Source organism: Piliocolobus tephrosceles, chromosome 19, assembly GCF_002776525.5.
Source record: "Piliocolobus tephrosceles isolate RC106 chromosome 19, ASM277652v3, whole genome shotgun sequence".
NCBI classification, from domain to species: Eukaryota; Metazoa; Chordata; class Mammalia; order Primates; family Cercopithecidae; genus Piliocolobus; species Piliocolobus tephrosceles.
Window position 1 is genome coordinate 13,542,844 of NC_045452.1, and position 16,388 is coordinate 13,559,231.

A 16,388-nucleotide genomic window follows, 5' to 3' on the forward strand; every position below is an offset into this window, starting at 1 on the left:
TTTTTTTTTTTTTTTTTTTTTTTTTTTTTTTTGCTGCTCCTTGCAGAGCAGGGCTAATCCTTAGGCAGTGTAACCAGAGTAGCCAGGTTTTATAGAATGTTTTCTCCTCAAATTGAAACATTGAATGGTTAAATATGAGTGGGTAGCCAGGCATGGTGGCTCATGCCTGTAATCCTAGCACTTTAGGAGGCCAAGGCAGGAGGACTGCTTGGGCCCAGGGATCAAGACCAGCCTGAGTAAAAATTAAGAAACAAAAAGTAGCCAGGCAAGATCCTGTGGGCTGGGCACCTGGGGTCTTAGCTACTCAGGAGGTGGAGATGGGAGATGGAGAATCACTTGCACCCAGGGAAGCTGAGGCTGCAGTGAGCCGTGACTGCACCACTGCACTCCAGTCTCGACAACAGAGAGGCCCTGTCTGAAAGGGAAAATAGAAAAAGGCAGGGGCAATGGTGCAGTGGCTCATGCCTGTAATCCCAGGACTTTGGGAGATTGAGGCAGGCAGATCACCTGAGGTGAGGAGTTTGAGACCAGCCTGACCAAACATGGTGAAACCCCATCTCTACTAAAAATATAAAAATTAGGCCGGGCATGGTGGTTCATGCCTGTAATCCCAGCACTTTTGGAGGCTGAGGTGGGCAGATCACGAGGTCAGCAGTTCAAGACTAGCCTGGCCAACACAGTAAAACTCTGCCTCTACTAAAAATACAAAAATTAGCCGGGTGTGGTGGTGCGCACCTGTAGTCCCAGCTACTCGAGAGGCTGAGGCAGGAGAATCCCTTGAATCCAGGAGGCGGAGATTGCAGTGAGCTGAGACCACGTCATTGCACTCCATCCTGGGTGACAGAGTGAGACTTCCTCTCAAAAAAATAAAAATAAAAATATAAAAATTAGCCAGGCATGGTGGTGCACACCTGTAGTCCTAACTACCTGGGAGGCTGAGGCAGGAGAATCACTTGAACCCAGGAGGCGCAGGTTGCAGTGAGCCAAGATCATGCCGCTGCACTCTAGCTTCCAGCCTGGGCAACACAGTGAGACTCCATCTCTTAAAAAAACAGAAACAGAAAAAAAGAGTGGGTGACATCAAAGCCCTTTATTTAATTAATTAGCTCATTTGTTTAGAGATAAAGTTTTGCTCTTGCTGCCCAGGCTGGAGTGCAATGGCGCAATCTCAGCTCACCACAACTTCTGCCTCCCAGATTCAAGCAGTTCTCCTGCCTCAGCTTCCTGAGTAGCTGGGATTACAAGCATGTGCCACAACGCCAGGTTAATTTTATATTTTTAGTAGAGATGGGGTTTCTCCATGTTGGTCAGGTTGGTCTCAAACTCCTGACCTCAGGTGATGCACCTACCTCAGCCTCCCAAAGTGCTGGGATTACAGGTGTGTCAGCCACTGCACCCAGCCATCAAAGCCCATTAAAGCAACCCAGAATTTTTTTGTTTTTTTCTCTTAAGAACTATTTAAGAGTATCTTATTTACTGTCAATTAACATTCTGGTTCCTTGAACAGCATGGCATAGCGATAAGAGGGAAAAACAAAGGATCTGAATCCAGAATGAGTAAGCAGGAATCACCGTTTCTGGCTATGCCTAGATTGTATAGTCTGGCAGAGAATAAACTTCCTCACTCACTCGAGAGCTATTGGGAAGATAAAGCTAGATTACACAAAGCTCCCAGGACAGTGCCTTGCACATGTGGTGGGCAATCATCAATAAATATTTCTTCCTCCCCAATCCTTACTCACCCAGAGTAGGCATTTAACAAATAGTTTGTGAAAAAATGGGACAGATGTGGTGGATCACACCTGCAACCCCAGCATTTTGTGAGGTCAAGGTGTGGGGAACTCCACTTGAGGCCAGGAGTTCAAGACCAACCTGGGCAACAGGCAAGTTGTGTATTTCTTTTCTTTCTTTAGAGACGGAGTCTCGCTCTGTCGCCCAGGCTGGAGTGCAGTGGCGCGATCTTGGCTCACTGCAACCTCCACCTCCCAGGTTCAAGTAATTCTCCTGCCTCAGCCTCCCGGGTAGCTAGGACTATAGGTGCATGCTGCCACACCTGGCTAATTTTTTGTATTTTAGTAAAGACAGGGTTTCACCATTTTGCCCAGGCTGGTCGCAAACTCCTGAGCTCAGGCAATCCACCTGCCTCAGTCTCCCAAAGTGCTGTGATTACAGGAACGAGCCACCATGCCTGGCCTTTCTTTTTTTTTTTTTTTTTTGAGACAGTGTCTCTGTTGACCAGGCTAGAGTGCGGTGGCGCCATTATAGCTCACTGTAACCTCAAACTCTTGGGCTCAAATTATCCTTCCACCTCAACCTCCAGAGTAGCTGGGACTATAAGCGTCAACTTGACAATTTTATTTTAGCAGGAACACAATTTGGTAAGAAGAGAACTGCAGCCATAAAAAAATGAAATCACATCCACTGCAGCAACACGGATGGAGTTGGAGGCCACCTTTATCCTAAGTGAACTAACTCACAAACAGAAAACCAAATACTGCATGTTCTTACCTATAAGTGGGATGGAAATAATAGACACTTGGGACTCCAAAAAGAAGGATGGTGAAGAGAATGAGAGTTGAAAAATACAATGTTCAGACACAGATACAATGTTCTGTATCTGTATCTGTTCTGTCAGATACAAGGTTCACTGTGTGAGTAATGGATATAATAGAAGCCCAATCCCCATCAGTACACAATATACCCATGTAACAAACATGCCCATGTACTGCCTGAATTGAAAATTAAATTAAAATATATTTTAAAAAGAAAAGAATTACTTGCCCTCATCCCCTGAAATTATGAAGAGAGGTTTCTTACAGTTTCTGAGGCAGTAAATAAAAAATTCTAAGAATGATGTAATTCTTACCCTTCTGTAAATCTTCCTTAAGTGACTTGACCTGCAAAAGCAGAGGGCTGAAAAAGAAAGCAACGGAGAGTTGGGATACTGTGAGCAGTAACTCCCTAGCATCCTTCATCCCTCACAAAAGGCAAATAGGTCACTCTGGACAGTCTGTGACTTACAGTACAATAATGAGAGATGGCCGGGCGTGGTGGCTCAAGCCTGTAATCCCAGCACTTTGGGAGGCCGAGACGGGCGGATCACGAGGTCAGGAGATCAAGACCATCCTGGCTAACACGGTGAAACCCCATCTCTACTAAAAATTACAAAAAACTAGCCGGGCGCGGTGGCGGGCGCCTGTAGTCCCAGCTACTCGGAAGGCTGAGGCAGGAGAATGGCCTGAACCCGGGAGGCAGAGGTTGCAGTAAGCTGAGATCTGGCCACTGCACTCCAGCCTGGGCGACAGAGCGAGACTCCGTCTCAAAAAAAAAAAAAAAAACGGAGAAAGCTCCCTTAGAAACAAAGAAACTCCATATGCACCAAAGGAAATGGATAAACGCTACAGAACCCTTCAGTTGTCATCTCAACTTTAAAACCAGAAAGAGGCCAGGCACAGTGGCTCATGCCTATAATCCCAACACTTTGCAAGGCCAAGGCGGTGGATTATCTGAAGTCAGGAGTTCGAGACCAGCCTGGCCAACATGGCGAAACCCTGTCTCTATTAAAAATACAAAAATTGGCCGGGCGCGGTGGCTCAAGCCTGTAATCCCAGCACTTTGGGAGGCCGAGACGGGCGGATCACGAGGTCAGGAGATCGAGACCATCCTGGCTGACACAGTGAAACCCCGTCTCTACTAAAAATACGAAAAACTAGCCGGGCGAGGTGGCAGGCGCCTGTAGTTCCAGCTACTCGGGAGGCTGAGGCAGGAGAATGGTGTAAACCCGGGAGGCGGAGCTTGCAGTGAGCTGAGATCCGGCCACTGCACTCCAGCCCGGGCAACAGAGCGAGACTCCGTCTCAAAAAAATAAAAATTAAAAAATTAAAAAATTAGCCAGGTGTGGTGGCCCAGACCTGCAGTCCCAGCTACTCAACAGGCTGAGGCAGAAGAATCGCTTGAACCTGGGAGACAGAGGTTACAGTGAGCCAAGGTCACACCACTGCACTCCATCCAGCCTGGGTGATAGAGTGAGACTCTGTCTCTTTAAAAAAAAAAAAAAAAGGTTGGGCGTGGCGCGGTAGCTCATGCCTGTAATCTCAGCACTTTAAGAGGCCAAGGCAGGCGGATCACAAGGTCAGGAGTTCGAAACCAGCCTGATCAAATGGTGAAACCCTGTCTCTACTGAAAATATAAAAATTAGCTGGGCGTGGTGGCATGCACATGTAATCCCAGCTACTCAGGAGGCTGAGGCAGGAGAATGGCTTGAACCCAGGAGGCGGAGGTTGCAGCAAACCGAGATCACACCATTGCATTTCAGCCTGGGTGACAGAGTTAGATTTCATCTCAAAAAAAACATAAAACAAAAAAAAAGGCTGGGTATGGAGGCTCATGCCTATAATCTCAGTACTTTGGGAGGCCTAGCAGGGTGGATGGCTTGAGACAAGCCTGGCCAATATGGTGAAACCCCACTCTCTACTAAAAAATACAAAAATTAGGCCAGCTGCAGTGCCTCATGCCTATAACCCCAGCACATTGGGAGGCCAAGGCAGGTGGATTACCTGAGGTCAGGAGTTCAAGACCAGCCTGGGCAACATGGTGAAACCCTGTCTCTACTAAAAATGCAAAATTAGCTGGGTATGATGGCGCATGCCTGTAATCTCAGCTACTGGGGAGGCTGAGGCAGGAGAATCACCTAGGCCTGGGAGGCAGAGGTTGCAGTGAGCTGAGATTACACAACTGCACTCTAGCCTAGGTGACAGAGCTAGACTCCATCTCAAAAAAAAAAAAAAAAAAAAAAGAAGGAGGAGGAGGAATGGACCACTTTTGAAAAATTATTTGTTGATCAAATCCTAGAAGGCATGAGCTTTTTGTTTTTAAAGACAGGGTCCCACTATGTTGTCCAGGCCAGTCTCTAACTCCCGGGCTCCAATGACCTAGCCCACCTCAGCCTCCCAAAGTGCTGGAATTACAGGCTTGAGCCACCACAGTATGAACATTTTGAAAGGCAAAGAGAGCTATCTGCCCTTCAAACCCCTTGGACATCATTTGGAAATCCTATGAGACACTTACCTGTATTCATCGTTGGGGTGTGCAATCTCTACAATGTCTCCAAGCTTGATGTGAGGAAACACTTTGGGGTTCACAACTAGCTCATCATCTGAAAGACAATTCAGCGACTTCAAGTAGAAAAACACTCATTAGGTACATGTGTATGTTCTCATTACTGATTCCTCACAACCCCATCAGGATGGTATTGCCACCCCATTGACAGATGAGGTTCTATTTTGAAACAAGGCTTACAGTGACTAATGGATTCGCACGGGAACACCAAGAGCAGTGGAGTGGGATGGTGCTCAGGTACCTTTGTTTTCATACTCCATGCTCTCTCTACCACCATACTGCTTCCAGGGACAGAGCAGCCCTCAGTATCTGGGAATTAGGCTTCTGGACAGCCTTTTACCCCCTCAAATATTGTGTATCTGGCATATAACAGGAACAAAACAGGCTGGTTTCCATAGATACAGCACAATTCCTTACAGTTATTCAATGCTCAAAGAATTTCCCAAACAGTATCTTAATGTGACCCTCACAGTAAATCTTTAGATTTAACAGGAGTAAGAAAATAACCTCAGAGAGGCCAGGAGCAGTGGCTCACGCCTGTAATCTCAACACTTTGGGAGGCCGAGATGGATGGATCACCTGAGGTCAGGAGTTCAAGGCCAGCCTGGCGAACATGGCACAACCCTGTCTCTACTAAAAACACAAAAATTAGCCGGGCGTGGTGGTGGGCGCCTCTAATCCCAGCTACTTGGGAGACCGAGGCAGGAGAATCACTTGAACCCAGGAGGCGAAGGTTACAGTGAGCTGAAATCACACCACTGCACTCCAGCCTGAGCAACAGAGCGAGACTGCGTCTCAAAAAAAAAATTAAATTAAATTAAATAAAAGGGATGTGGTTTCATGTTCATCTACCCCTGCTCCTCTACCAGGGATGGGGAGAACTCTCTCAAGTATTGCAAACTCAGAAGCATAAAGACAGAATGACTGTTTCGCTGTTTTAATTTGGGAGGAAAGACATCACCTTTAATTATGCTAATATCATGACAATTAAGTATATCTAGATTTCAAATATAACCAGATCCAACAAAAATGTAGCCTAATAAAATCAAACAATGGGTTACTCCCAAATTTTTGTTTGTTTTCTTTTAGAGATAAGGTCTTGTTGTTGCCTAGGCTGGCGTACAGTGGCTATTGATAAGGACAATCCCACTATTGATCAGCACAGGAGTTTTGACCTGCTCTGTTTCCAACCTGAGGTGGTTCACATTTCCTAAGGCAACCTGGTGGTCCCCCACTCCTGGGAGGTCATTATACTGACGCAGAACTTATTTCAGACAACCAATCAACATAATGTCCTATAGTTTGAAACTCCTGGGCCCAAGTGATCTTCCTGTCCCAGCCTCTTGAGTAGCTGTGACTACAGGCACACACCACAGCACCCAGCATCCCTAATTTTATCTGCTATGTTTCCACTGACAGTTTTACGACAAATCCTCCGTGGAGCTTCCCCCCTAATTTACACAGTCTCGATTAAGGTCCCTGAGAACACATTCCCTTCTGCTTGGTTTTATCATTTCCTTTTTGCATGTCTATCTTACAAAACTGAAAGCTCTTTAGGGACAAAGAACCTTGCGGTATTCATAATCATTGCGTCTGGCACAGGTATACGCCCAATAAAGATCTGTTGGTTGTTTCTTTTTTATTATTATTATTATTTTTAAAGACAGGGTCTTGCTCTATTGCCCAGGCTATGCAGTGGCGTGATCTTGGCTCACAGCAACCTTTGCCTCCTGGGTTCAAGCAATTATCGTGCCTCAGCCTCCCTAGTAGCTGAGATTACAGGCACGCACTATGACACCTGGCTAATTTTTGTATTTTTAGCAGAGATGGGGTTTCACTATGTTGGCCAGGCTAGTCCTGAACTCCTGACCTCATGTGATCTGCCCACCTTGGCCTCTCAAAACGCCAGGATTACAGTCATGAGCTACCATGTCCAGCTGTTAGTTGTATTTTGATCTATAGTTTTACAGAAAACTGGATACAGCATCTAGCTACCTTTGTATTTCATACATAAAAATATGTATTTGTATACATTGTATATACTGTATCCTTCTCTCTGCCAAGTTATGTTTTATTCCACTCCACAAATACTTAGGCAATATCAACAGCATACAAAGTAATAACAATAGACTGTACATTTTAGCAGAAATTGTGGTTTAAATATGGCAATGCCTGTAGTCTGGTAATTACAACGGCTACATTTATTGAGCACAGAGTCTAATACTCTGCTAAATGCATTACATATATCACCCTACTTAAGCCTCACAAGGCTCTATGATAGAGAAACTATTGTTTTCCCTTTTTGGCAGTCCTTCCCCTCTGGAGGCTTATATCTACATAATGCAGAAGTAAATACACCCTAAAATACAACATTAAAAAGACTCATGTGGGGCGTGGTGGCTCATGCCTGTAATCCTAGCACTTTGGGAGGCTGAGGCGGGCAGAATGTCTGAGCTCAGGAGTTTGTGACCAGCCTGGGAAACATGGTGAAACCCTGTCTCTACTAAAATACAAAAAAAAAAAAAAAAAAAAAAAATAGTTGGGCATGGCAGCATGCACTTGTAGTCCCAGCTACTCGGGAGGCTGAGGCAGGAGAATCGCTTGAACTTGGAAGGTGGAGGTTGCAGTGAGCTGAGATCATGCTGCTGCACTTCAGCCTGGCGACAGAGCGAGACTCTGTCTCAAAAAAAAATAAATAAGTCAATAAATAATAAAATAAAATGACTCATTATATTGTTAACTCCAATTTCTGAATGAGGCTGTTAAGACAGAATGGAAAATTACTCCCTCACAAAAGAAAAAAAAATTATACTAAGTGCCCTTTTATTCTTCAGATTTATGGACTCAAGGTGCTAAGGAGAGCAGGGTACAGCAACTCATGCCTGTAATCCCAACTACTAGGGAGGCTGAGGTGGAAGGATCCTTTGAGCTCAGGAGTTCCAGACCAGCCTGGGCAAATGGGGGACCATGTCTCAAAAAAAAAAAAGGAAAGAAAAGAAAGGAAAAAAAATAGATGTTAAGAGAAACTATTCTAAAGCCCTTCAACTTTCAGATAAGGTACACTAGGAGCTTGTTCAAGGTCACCAAGAAAATTAGAAGTGGAGCAGATATTCAGACTATAGTTCAGTGCAGGATACCATGCTGTATCCTGCCCCTTCTTCCCATGCCTAGAAGCCAGGCAAAAGTTCATGCTTTGATCATACTTGCTCTGTGCACATCTATGCTGCTTCTCTCTCACTCAGTATAAAAACTGATATATAGTTTTAGTTTCTCTTACCTGCCAAACCAGTGCAGGCTGGAATTTTATGGAACATGAACGGAAGATTTGTAATAAACATTGCAATTCAACAAATGAAAGGTAGTAAACCGGCAGCACTCATAATGTGCCTTAAAAGTCTGAATACAAATGCATTTAGAAGGGTCCTGCCATCCTCCTTGTTACTGTAGGATAGCTGCTGCTTTAGTCTGTTTAGCTGCCTGTTTAGCCTCAATTGTCACGAGTCAGTATGTAATTTCAAGGCATTGCACACACCAGAACCTCAGCCAAATTACAAAACCTCTAAAGACCAATCGATACTGACCACTGCCCCCAAAGCCCTTCTTGTGGATGACGAGTTTGTAGACCTTTGTTGTTCTCATCTTGCACTGTTTTTCCCTTTAGCTGTTCCAAGCTTGGGGGAGAGAAGTCATCTTGCCTCCCTGCCATTGAAATACAAACAAAAAGGTTGGAAAGTCAGACTTTTCCTTGCAACCACTTTTTGATTTTAGGCCAGTGAAGATACTGGTGTTGCTCTGCTGTGAAGCGGTGCCAAGCAACTCATGGATGAAGTCACTTCTCCAGTTACAAGGAGCGATGGAGAACAAACAGAACCACAGAATTCAAGAACTAAGGGGAAGTCACGCCAGGGGCTAGTCAAACCTTGGAGAAGGTATTCTATCACACCGCTAAAGGGGAAGCATTGCGGTGAATGGGTACTCATTACCTTGTCTCCATCTACACCAATAACACCAGAACATTAAGGACATCTTAAAAGAGGTTAGCCCACTCATTTTGTAGATGATGAAAGTGTGAGTCACGGCAAGGGACTTGCTCAAGGTCACTTGAGACTTAGAGATACTCCCACCATCCTCATTTTGCTGTCAATGTCCTGAGCAAGGCGACCACAAAGAAGAGGAAGGCAGGAGTTCCTTCCCCAAACCTCGGTCTGTGTGAACTCTCAGCGTACCTTCCCTGACTCCATTTCACAGCTGAGGCCGCTGAGGCTCAGAGAGGGAGAGAGACTTGTCCAAGGTCACACAGCGGATTGGGAATGAGGCCCGGGACTCGAACCTGGGCCAAGGTCCCCTACCTCAAGCCTCCCCCAGTCCCAAGTCTGGGGCGGGCAGCTCCACTCACCGAAGCTCTGGAGCCCCTTCCCGCCTCGGGCCGGGGCCCCGCGGGCTGGACCCTCTCCAGGTTCCCCGCGCCTCCTCCAGGTTCCCCGCGTCTCCTCCAGATTCCCCGCGCCTCCTCCAGATACCCCGCCTACGCCCTCGCGGCCCGCGCTGCTTCCGCCCCAGAGTCTGAAGCGACTGCGAGGCCCGCCCCGACCGTGTAACGCTCACCTGAGAACCCGCGCCGCTCCGGTGGCTCCGCCCCGGGACCCCGCCCCCTTCCCGCCCTCGCGCCCCCGCGCCGCTCTCGCCGGGCCTCCGCCTCGTCTCTGTGGCCGCGCCACTTCCTCATCCGGGACTTGAGCCGGAGGCGGGGTGTTGCGTGCGGCCTCTTGCTTGGGCCACCTCCTGGAGTTTCCTGCCCTCGAGCCCTAGAGCCTCCCGCCCCACGGAGGAAATCCATTTCTTCCCAGTCTATCCGAGATAGACCCATGGTCGCAGAGCTTCGTTTGCGACTTAGTGATCTCCCCGTAGGAGAAACGAGATCCCTCAGAGCTCCGTTTTCTGTTACATGAACGAGGTTAATGACTCCTGTGGCCTCACTGGGCTGCTAAGAGACGCCAATGAGAGTTTCTGGGAGGACTTCTGTCAAATGCAAGGGGCTGAGCACGCGAGAGTTAGTGTGATGGCCCCTGCTGGGAAGTGTCCACTTACCGGGGGCTTTTCAAACCCTTAAACTCCAAAGGACGTTCTGCGCCCCTCTGGTATTTTAATAAGAATGGCTGCCTGCCTTCACAGTCCTTATGTAATCATTGCATCCCTATTACGTGATGGATGTAGGAGGCAGATACTATCCTATTTCACAAACCGGGAAACAGCCTGAGGACACAAAACCCTTCAGAAGGAAGCAAGGACGAATCCTGACCCGCTCCCAGAACGGAGCCTTTAACCAACATCCTTTGGTCATTCCCAGGGCAAAGCCTAAACTTGCATCTGTCAGGATATCTTTCCGAGCAGAAAACCAGAGAGCTGGGTGGGCCGGGTCAGGCTCTCGCCAAAGGTTCCTGACAATTGCCAGCTCCGCCTGCTGCCACTGATACCCCCGCCCCCCAGTCCGGTCCATCGTTTCTGACCTGAGCGGCAGCAACTCGATAGGATCTCCCTGCTTCCCCTCTTGCAGCCCGAGTGATCTTATAACTGGAATCGGTGTCTCTGTCACGCCACTCCTCTGCTGCTTCTAATCACACTGACTGCTAAATCTAAACGACACAGCACTTGTCTTACATTTCTTTATAACTTTAATACTTACGGTGCCCGTTTCTTACGGATTTGGGAAACTTTAAAATGTTGAAAGAAAAACCATGGTATACCGTAGTGAAACATTCTACAGTGGACCAAGGGGACCCTGGGACAGGACAAGCAACGTTCTTAAGCATGGATGCCTTTACGTTGGGACTCAGGAGAAGTTAGGTAAATAATGCAAGTATTAAGTAACTGCGACTTTTTTTTTTGAGATGAGGTCACCCTCACCCAGGCTGGAGTGTAGTGGCGCGATCTCGGCTCACTGCCATCTCTGCCTCCCCTGCTCATGGGATCCTCCCACCTCATCCTCCTAGTAGCTGGAGTTACAGGTCCGTGCCCAGCTAATTTTTGTGTTTTTTGTAGAGATGGGGTTTTGCCATGTGGCCCTGGCTGGTCTCAAACTCCAGGGCTCAAGCAATCCGTTCGCCTTGGCCTCCCAAAGTTCTGGGATTACAGGCATGAGTCACTGCAGCGGGGTTTTTTTTTTTTTTTTTTTCTTCCCGAGACAGGGTCTAGCTCTGTTGCCCAGGCTGGAGCGCAGTGGTGCTATCATAGCTCACTGCAACCTCAATCTTCTGGGCTCAAGCGATTCTTCTGCCTCAGCCTCCCAAGGGACCGGGACTACAGGGCAAGCCACCACTCCTGGCTAAAATTATTTATCTTGTAATAAAACATATATGATAAAGTGTATTGCAACAGTTACAAAATTTTTTAAGAATAACAATGTTATGTTTAAAAATGTTTCTATATTGCCACTTCAGGAGACACACCCAGATCCCCCAAGATAGTTTCTGTCTTTAGAGACAGTGGTTGATGGGACATTCTTCCATCTCAGAGGAAGCTAATAGGATTCTCTCTTCTTAGCCCTCAAGGGAGTTTTATTCTGTCTCCTGAGAGATATCCATAATGGGACGTCTTAAAAAGGCAAATATTTTAACTTTTTAATTTGGCAACTCTCATAAAGAAACTCTGAAGGCCAGGAGCGGTGGCTCAGCACTTTGGGAGGCTGAGGCGGGCAGATCACTTGAGGTCAAGAGTTCAAGACCAGCATGGCCAACACGGTGAAACCCCGTCTCTACTAAAAAATACAAAAATTAGCTGGGCATGGTGGCATGCGCCTGTAATCCCAGCTACTCAGGAGGCTGAGGCAAGAGAATCTCTTGAACCCAGGAGGCGGAGGTTGGGAGGCAGAGGTCACAGTGAGCCGAGATCCCGCCACTGCACTCTAGCCTGGTGACAGAACGAGACTCCGTCTCAAAAAAAAAAAAAAAAAGAAGAAGAAGAAAAAGAAAAGAAAACAAAAGAAACTGAATCGTTCAGATTTTTTTTTTTTTTTTTAAGAGACAGGGTCTTGTTTTCTTGCCCAGGCTGGAGTGCAGTGGTGGTACCAACATAGCTCAATGTAGCTTCAAACTCCTGGGCTCAAACGATCCTCCCGCTTCAGGCTCCCCAGTAGCTAGGAGCACAGGTGCATCAACATCTGAGCAATTTTTGTTTTGTTTTGAGAAAGAGTCTTGATGTGTCACCCAGGCTGGAGTGCAGTGCCATGGTCACCGCTCACTCCAGCCTCAACCTTCCAGGCTCAAGTGATTCTCCTGCCTCAGCCTCCAGAGTAGCTGGGATTACAGACACACATCACCAGACCCAGCTGTTTGTTTCTTGTTTGTTTGTTTTTTGGCAGAGACGATGTCTCACTGTGTTGCCCAGGCTGGTCTCAAACTTCTGGGCTGAAGTGCTTCTCCCACTTTCGCCTCCCAAAGTGCTGGGATTACAGGTGTGAGACACGGCGTCTGGTCGATTTCTATTTTTTTTTTTTTTTTTAGACGGAGTCTCGTTCTGTCGCCCCGGCTGGAGTGCAGTGGCCGGATCTCAGCTCACTGCAAGCTCCGCCTCCCGGGTTTACGCCATTCTCCTGCCTCAGCCTCCTGAGTAGCTGGGACTACAGGCGCCCGCCACCTCGCCCGGCTCGTTTTTTGTATTTTTAATAGAGATGGGGTTTCACTGTTTTAGCCAGGATGGTGTCGAACTCCTGACCTCGTGATCCACCCGTCTCGGCCTCCCAAAGTGCTGGGATTACGGGCTTGAGCCACCGCGCCCGGCCCGATTTCTATTTTTTAACTCAAAGCTGTACGATTTGGAGCAAGCCGATTTCAATCTCTGTACCGCCTCAATTCTTCCCCTGGACAAACATTTCTTCCTTCCTTCAAATGTCCGTCAAGTGTCTAGTTTTGTGCCGGACACTGCTGTTGGTGCTGAGCTTTAAGTGATGAACAAAACAGACAAGGTGGAGGAAGATAAATTATAAATGAGTCAATAAAGAGATGAGACATAGAAATTTCAGCTAGTGTTAAAGCTATGAAGAAAATAAAACAAGGTTCTGTAACCAACTGGAGGCAGGGGTGCCGTTTATTTAGCGGTCACTATGATGAGAAGAAGCAGAGGAGTATCGTGACCCAAAACATTATTTCCAGTATAATAAGATCTCTCGGGCTGCCAGAGTGGAAGCAGGCAGGCCCTTAGAATTGTAGCCGTCCAAACTAGAAACACGGTGGACTGGAACAGGGTGACAGCAGTGGAGGTAGGCACTGGGTCCTGTGGCTCAGCAGGAGCAGAGCCAAAAGTTGTTCTTGCCTTTAAGAATTTGAGTCGCAGGGGCGGGGTTGAGGGAGGCTGGGGTTAGCAGAGGGCGGGAGGTCAGAAGCAGGAAGAGCCTCCCCTTGGAGTGCGCGCGCGCGGTGCGGGGGCGGGATTTGGGCGAGTCCGCATGGCTGGCTCGGGCCCCGGATGAGGAAGTGCTGGGAGACCATAGAGACGAAAAGGTGGCGGCGGCCGGAGCGCCCCCGGGCTGTGTCGGCTCCGTAGGCTCAGGTAGACTTGGCGACGACTGGGCTGCAGCTGCAGAGGCTGAGCTGGCTGGGCAAGCGCGGGCCGCGGAGCAGGTCTCAGGGTAAGAGGCCGGGGACTGGAAGGCTTCGGGCGTAGCCGCCCCGCCCCACTCCGCCCTAAAGGGACCCTCCGCCGGGTGGTGCTGGCTAAAGGGGAGTCCGGGCCCCCCGCCCTCTTGGGGCGCGGAAAGGAACCAAGGCTGCCCTGTGGGCGGCGGAACGACCCAGGGAGAGGGAGGAGACCAGGCCCCGCGTCGCTAGAGAGAAAAGCGGCTTCTCCAAGTCATGGCTCCGACGCGGGAGAGAGACTCCTCTTCAACCTCGATACGACAGGGATCCCCCAACTTAACTCCTCGCAGAGGACGACGCCCCTTATCGGAGGCGTACGGTCTTTCTTAGCGCTCATCCGTTGGTCAGCAGAGGGAGACCCACTCCCGGGGTTCGAGGGGGATTCTGAACTTATCCTGAGGAGGAGTAAGAGATAACCCCTAAATGAGACCTTTCCCCCAACTTTGGTCAGCGTCCCCCAGGTGAAGAGTGAGACTCAACTTGCCTGAAAGTGACAGAGGGGATCTTTCTTCCCAGTAAGAAAGAGACTTACCTTCCTCCTTTATTTTTCACGTGTACCCCAAGATACGGAGAGGAAGACCCTGAAAATTTACTTTATGGTATCAGAAGTCAACCTTTCTCCCTCTCCCATCGCGATGTCCACAGAGGGAGCCTCGCTTCTCTTCTTCCCTTTAAGCCTCTTGGTGTGCAGTGAGCTCCTTTCCCTTGCACAATTAAGAGCATGGCTTTTGGAGTGTGATAGTTACAAACCTGGGTCTCTCACTTAACATCTTTGTGACCTTGACTATTTGTTTAACTTATCTCAGTCTCAGTCCATCTCCAATTTAGGTTCTGTTTTCTTAAAATTGTCATGCGGGCTAAGGGAGCATTTGTGTAAATACTAGTTACATAGTAAGCTTTTGGTAAGCTGTTGCTGTTACTATTGCTTAATCTGTTAAAAAAGAAAATTAATATCTTGCACAAAGAAGCATATTTTTCCGTGCGTGCCCCTCCCAACCCCCATCACAAGTGTTGGAGCATCCTTTCTCACTGGAGTAGAAGACTCCCTCCCACTTAGGGGTTAGAGAAAGAGACATTTCCAGTCCCCTTAGATCCTACTGTACAATACTCCCCCAAATTAACAAAGAGGGCATCACTGAAAATAATCAAGAAAAAAAGACTTAGCTTTTGGAAACAGGTCTGTCCTCTTAAGAGAAAGGGAGACCTGATGCCAGAAGCCAGCCCTTCCTTTGTCCACAGAAGGTATCACTTCTTCCTGACTGGTTAGAGATGTCCTCTCCCACTCCCTGACTTACTGTAGTGACAAAAAATATTCCATCTGCATGTCCTTCCCACCCCCCAAGTGGGCGATTCCAAGTTCTTCCTTTCTTTTGCTCTCCCAAGAAAATGAAGACTCTATACCTTTGAGGAGAGATCTCTTCCCTCTTGTATATCCAGAATGACACAGATTGTTTCTTTTCTCCTTTTGCTTTGTAAAAGAGATGAAAATCTTTTATACAGGAAGCCTCTGTCAGTAGAAATCAGGAGCATTTCCACGGTTTCACTCCTTATGTGGAGACAGAGGGATCCTCTTTCTGGGTGTTATTAAAGGGAGAAAATGGGAAATAGTCCTTGATGCTTTTGAGATTTTCTGCACGCTCCTCGTTGAAGCGCTTGGCCCTGTTTAGTGTATGAACTTCTCTGCCTCACTTTCAGTTTGTCTTGGGATTTTATTAAAAGACTCTTCTTTCTCTTTCTCAAGAAGAGGCCCATTCTCCAAATTCCCTCATGGAGGGAATGACTACAATGTCAGAATCTTTGGAAAAGAAAGCCCCTTTCTCAAGGTGAAAAGAGTATTGCGAGCTTCTGAGGGCCTGGTGATTATTGTGAGTATTGTTCCCCGAAGCAAGCATGGCAGTGCCTAGTGTTATTAGCAGCCCCTTTGCTTTGGAATTAAAGGTAGGGGAGACTTTCAGATTCAGGATTGTTGGGGCACACGGTTTTAGGTTCTGTTTTCTTTGTGTTTTTTTTTTTTCTTTTTTTTTTTTTTTTTTTGCTTGTTGTACATTTTCGACCTCTAGAACTTTTGGGGAGTGTTTGAATGACTAAAAGTTGCCACTTTGTCAGGTTTTTAGTGTTATAAAATGTATTCTGATGAGATTGAGAGCAGCAATGTTAATCCTTCACTGGTAGGTTTGTTTTCCTGTTTTTGTTTTTTTGGTGGGATGGGAATTAACACTGCCAAATTACCTGAAAGCACGCTAAAGGAAAGCTTACCATCTTTTTTTATATGTAAAGTGTTCTTAAATTACCTCAAATGCCCTCCAGTAATTGCAGAGGGGATTAGTGAGAGCTCTATACCACCATTGTTGGTGTCTGTAGGTGTGCTTTTCTGTAACAAAGGGAAATAGAAAAGTTATTCTTTGGAGTCTTGGGATTTTTATGGGTGACAGGACCCTTTGAACTTATTTTGATGAATATGTGAAAAACAAGCCCGGGAAAGTTCACTTAACTTTCATTTAACACACTCAAGACTCAGCAGTTAGTATATGGGAGCAGGATGAGGGACCCTGGCTTCCTGCTGAAGAGACCAGCAGTTAGGCCGGCACAATGGCTCACGCTTATAATCCCAGCACTTTGGGAGGCTGAGGCGGGCAGATCA

The 16,388-nt window shown here is 47.3% G+C and overlaps 2 protein-coding genes across 27 annotated transcripts in view; one reads left to right on the plus strand and one right to left on the minus strand.

Annotated features, from left to right (window-relative positions):
- The window catches only part of LOC111521831 (GATOR complex protein DEPDC5), a 170,381-nt gene extending 160,620 nt beyond the window's left edge, over positions 1 to 9,761 (minus strand). For 20 of the 24 annotated variants that reach the window (XR_003306698.2, XR_003306696.2, XR_003306697.2 and 17 more), the window contains exons 1-4: positions 9,514 to 9,657; positions 8,699 to 8,816; positions 5,067 to 5,154; positions 2,866 to 2,912 (exon numbers count right to left, since the gene is read on the minus strand). Coding sequence is in view for 13 of the 24 variants with exons in the window: in XM_026447062.1 (XP_026302847.1) it covers positions 2,866 to 2,912; positions 5,067 to 5,154; positions 8,699 to 8,756 (193 nt within the window). In the remaining 11 variants the exon portion in view is untranslated. Of the gene's footprint in view, positions 1 to 2,865; positions 2,913 to 5,066; positions 5,155 to 8,698; positions 8,817 to 9,513; positions 9,658 to 9,722 lie in introns of those variants that run through there. The other 4 variants (XM_026447064.1, XM_026447060.2, XM_026447066.2 and 1 more) reach the window with 3 other exon arrangements.
- Positions 9,762 to 13,543: 3,782 nt separating this feature from the next.
- Positions 13,544 to 16,388, plus strand: part of LOC111521830 (protein PRR14L) — a 53,743-nt gene continuing 50,898 nt past the window's right edge. For all 3 annotated transcript variants that reach the window (XM_026447074.2, XM_026447076.2, XM_026447075.2), the window contains exon 1: positions 13,544 to 13,740. The gene's annotated coding sequence lies outside the window, so the exon portion shown is untranslated. The remainder of the gene's footprint in view (positions 13,741 to 16,388) is intronic.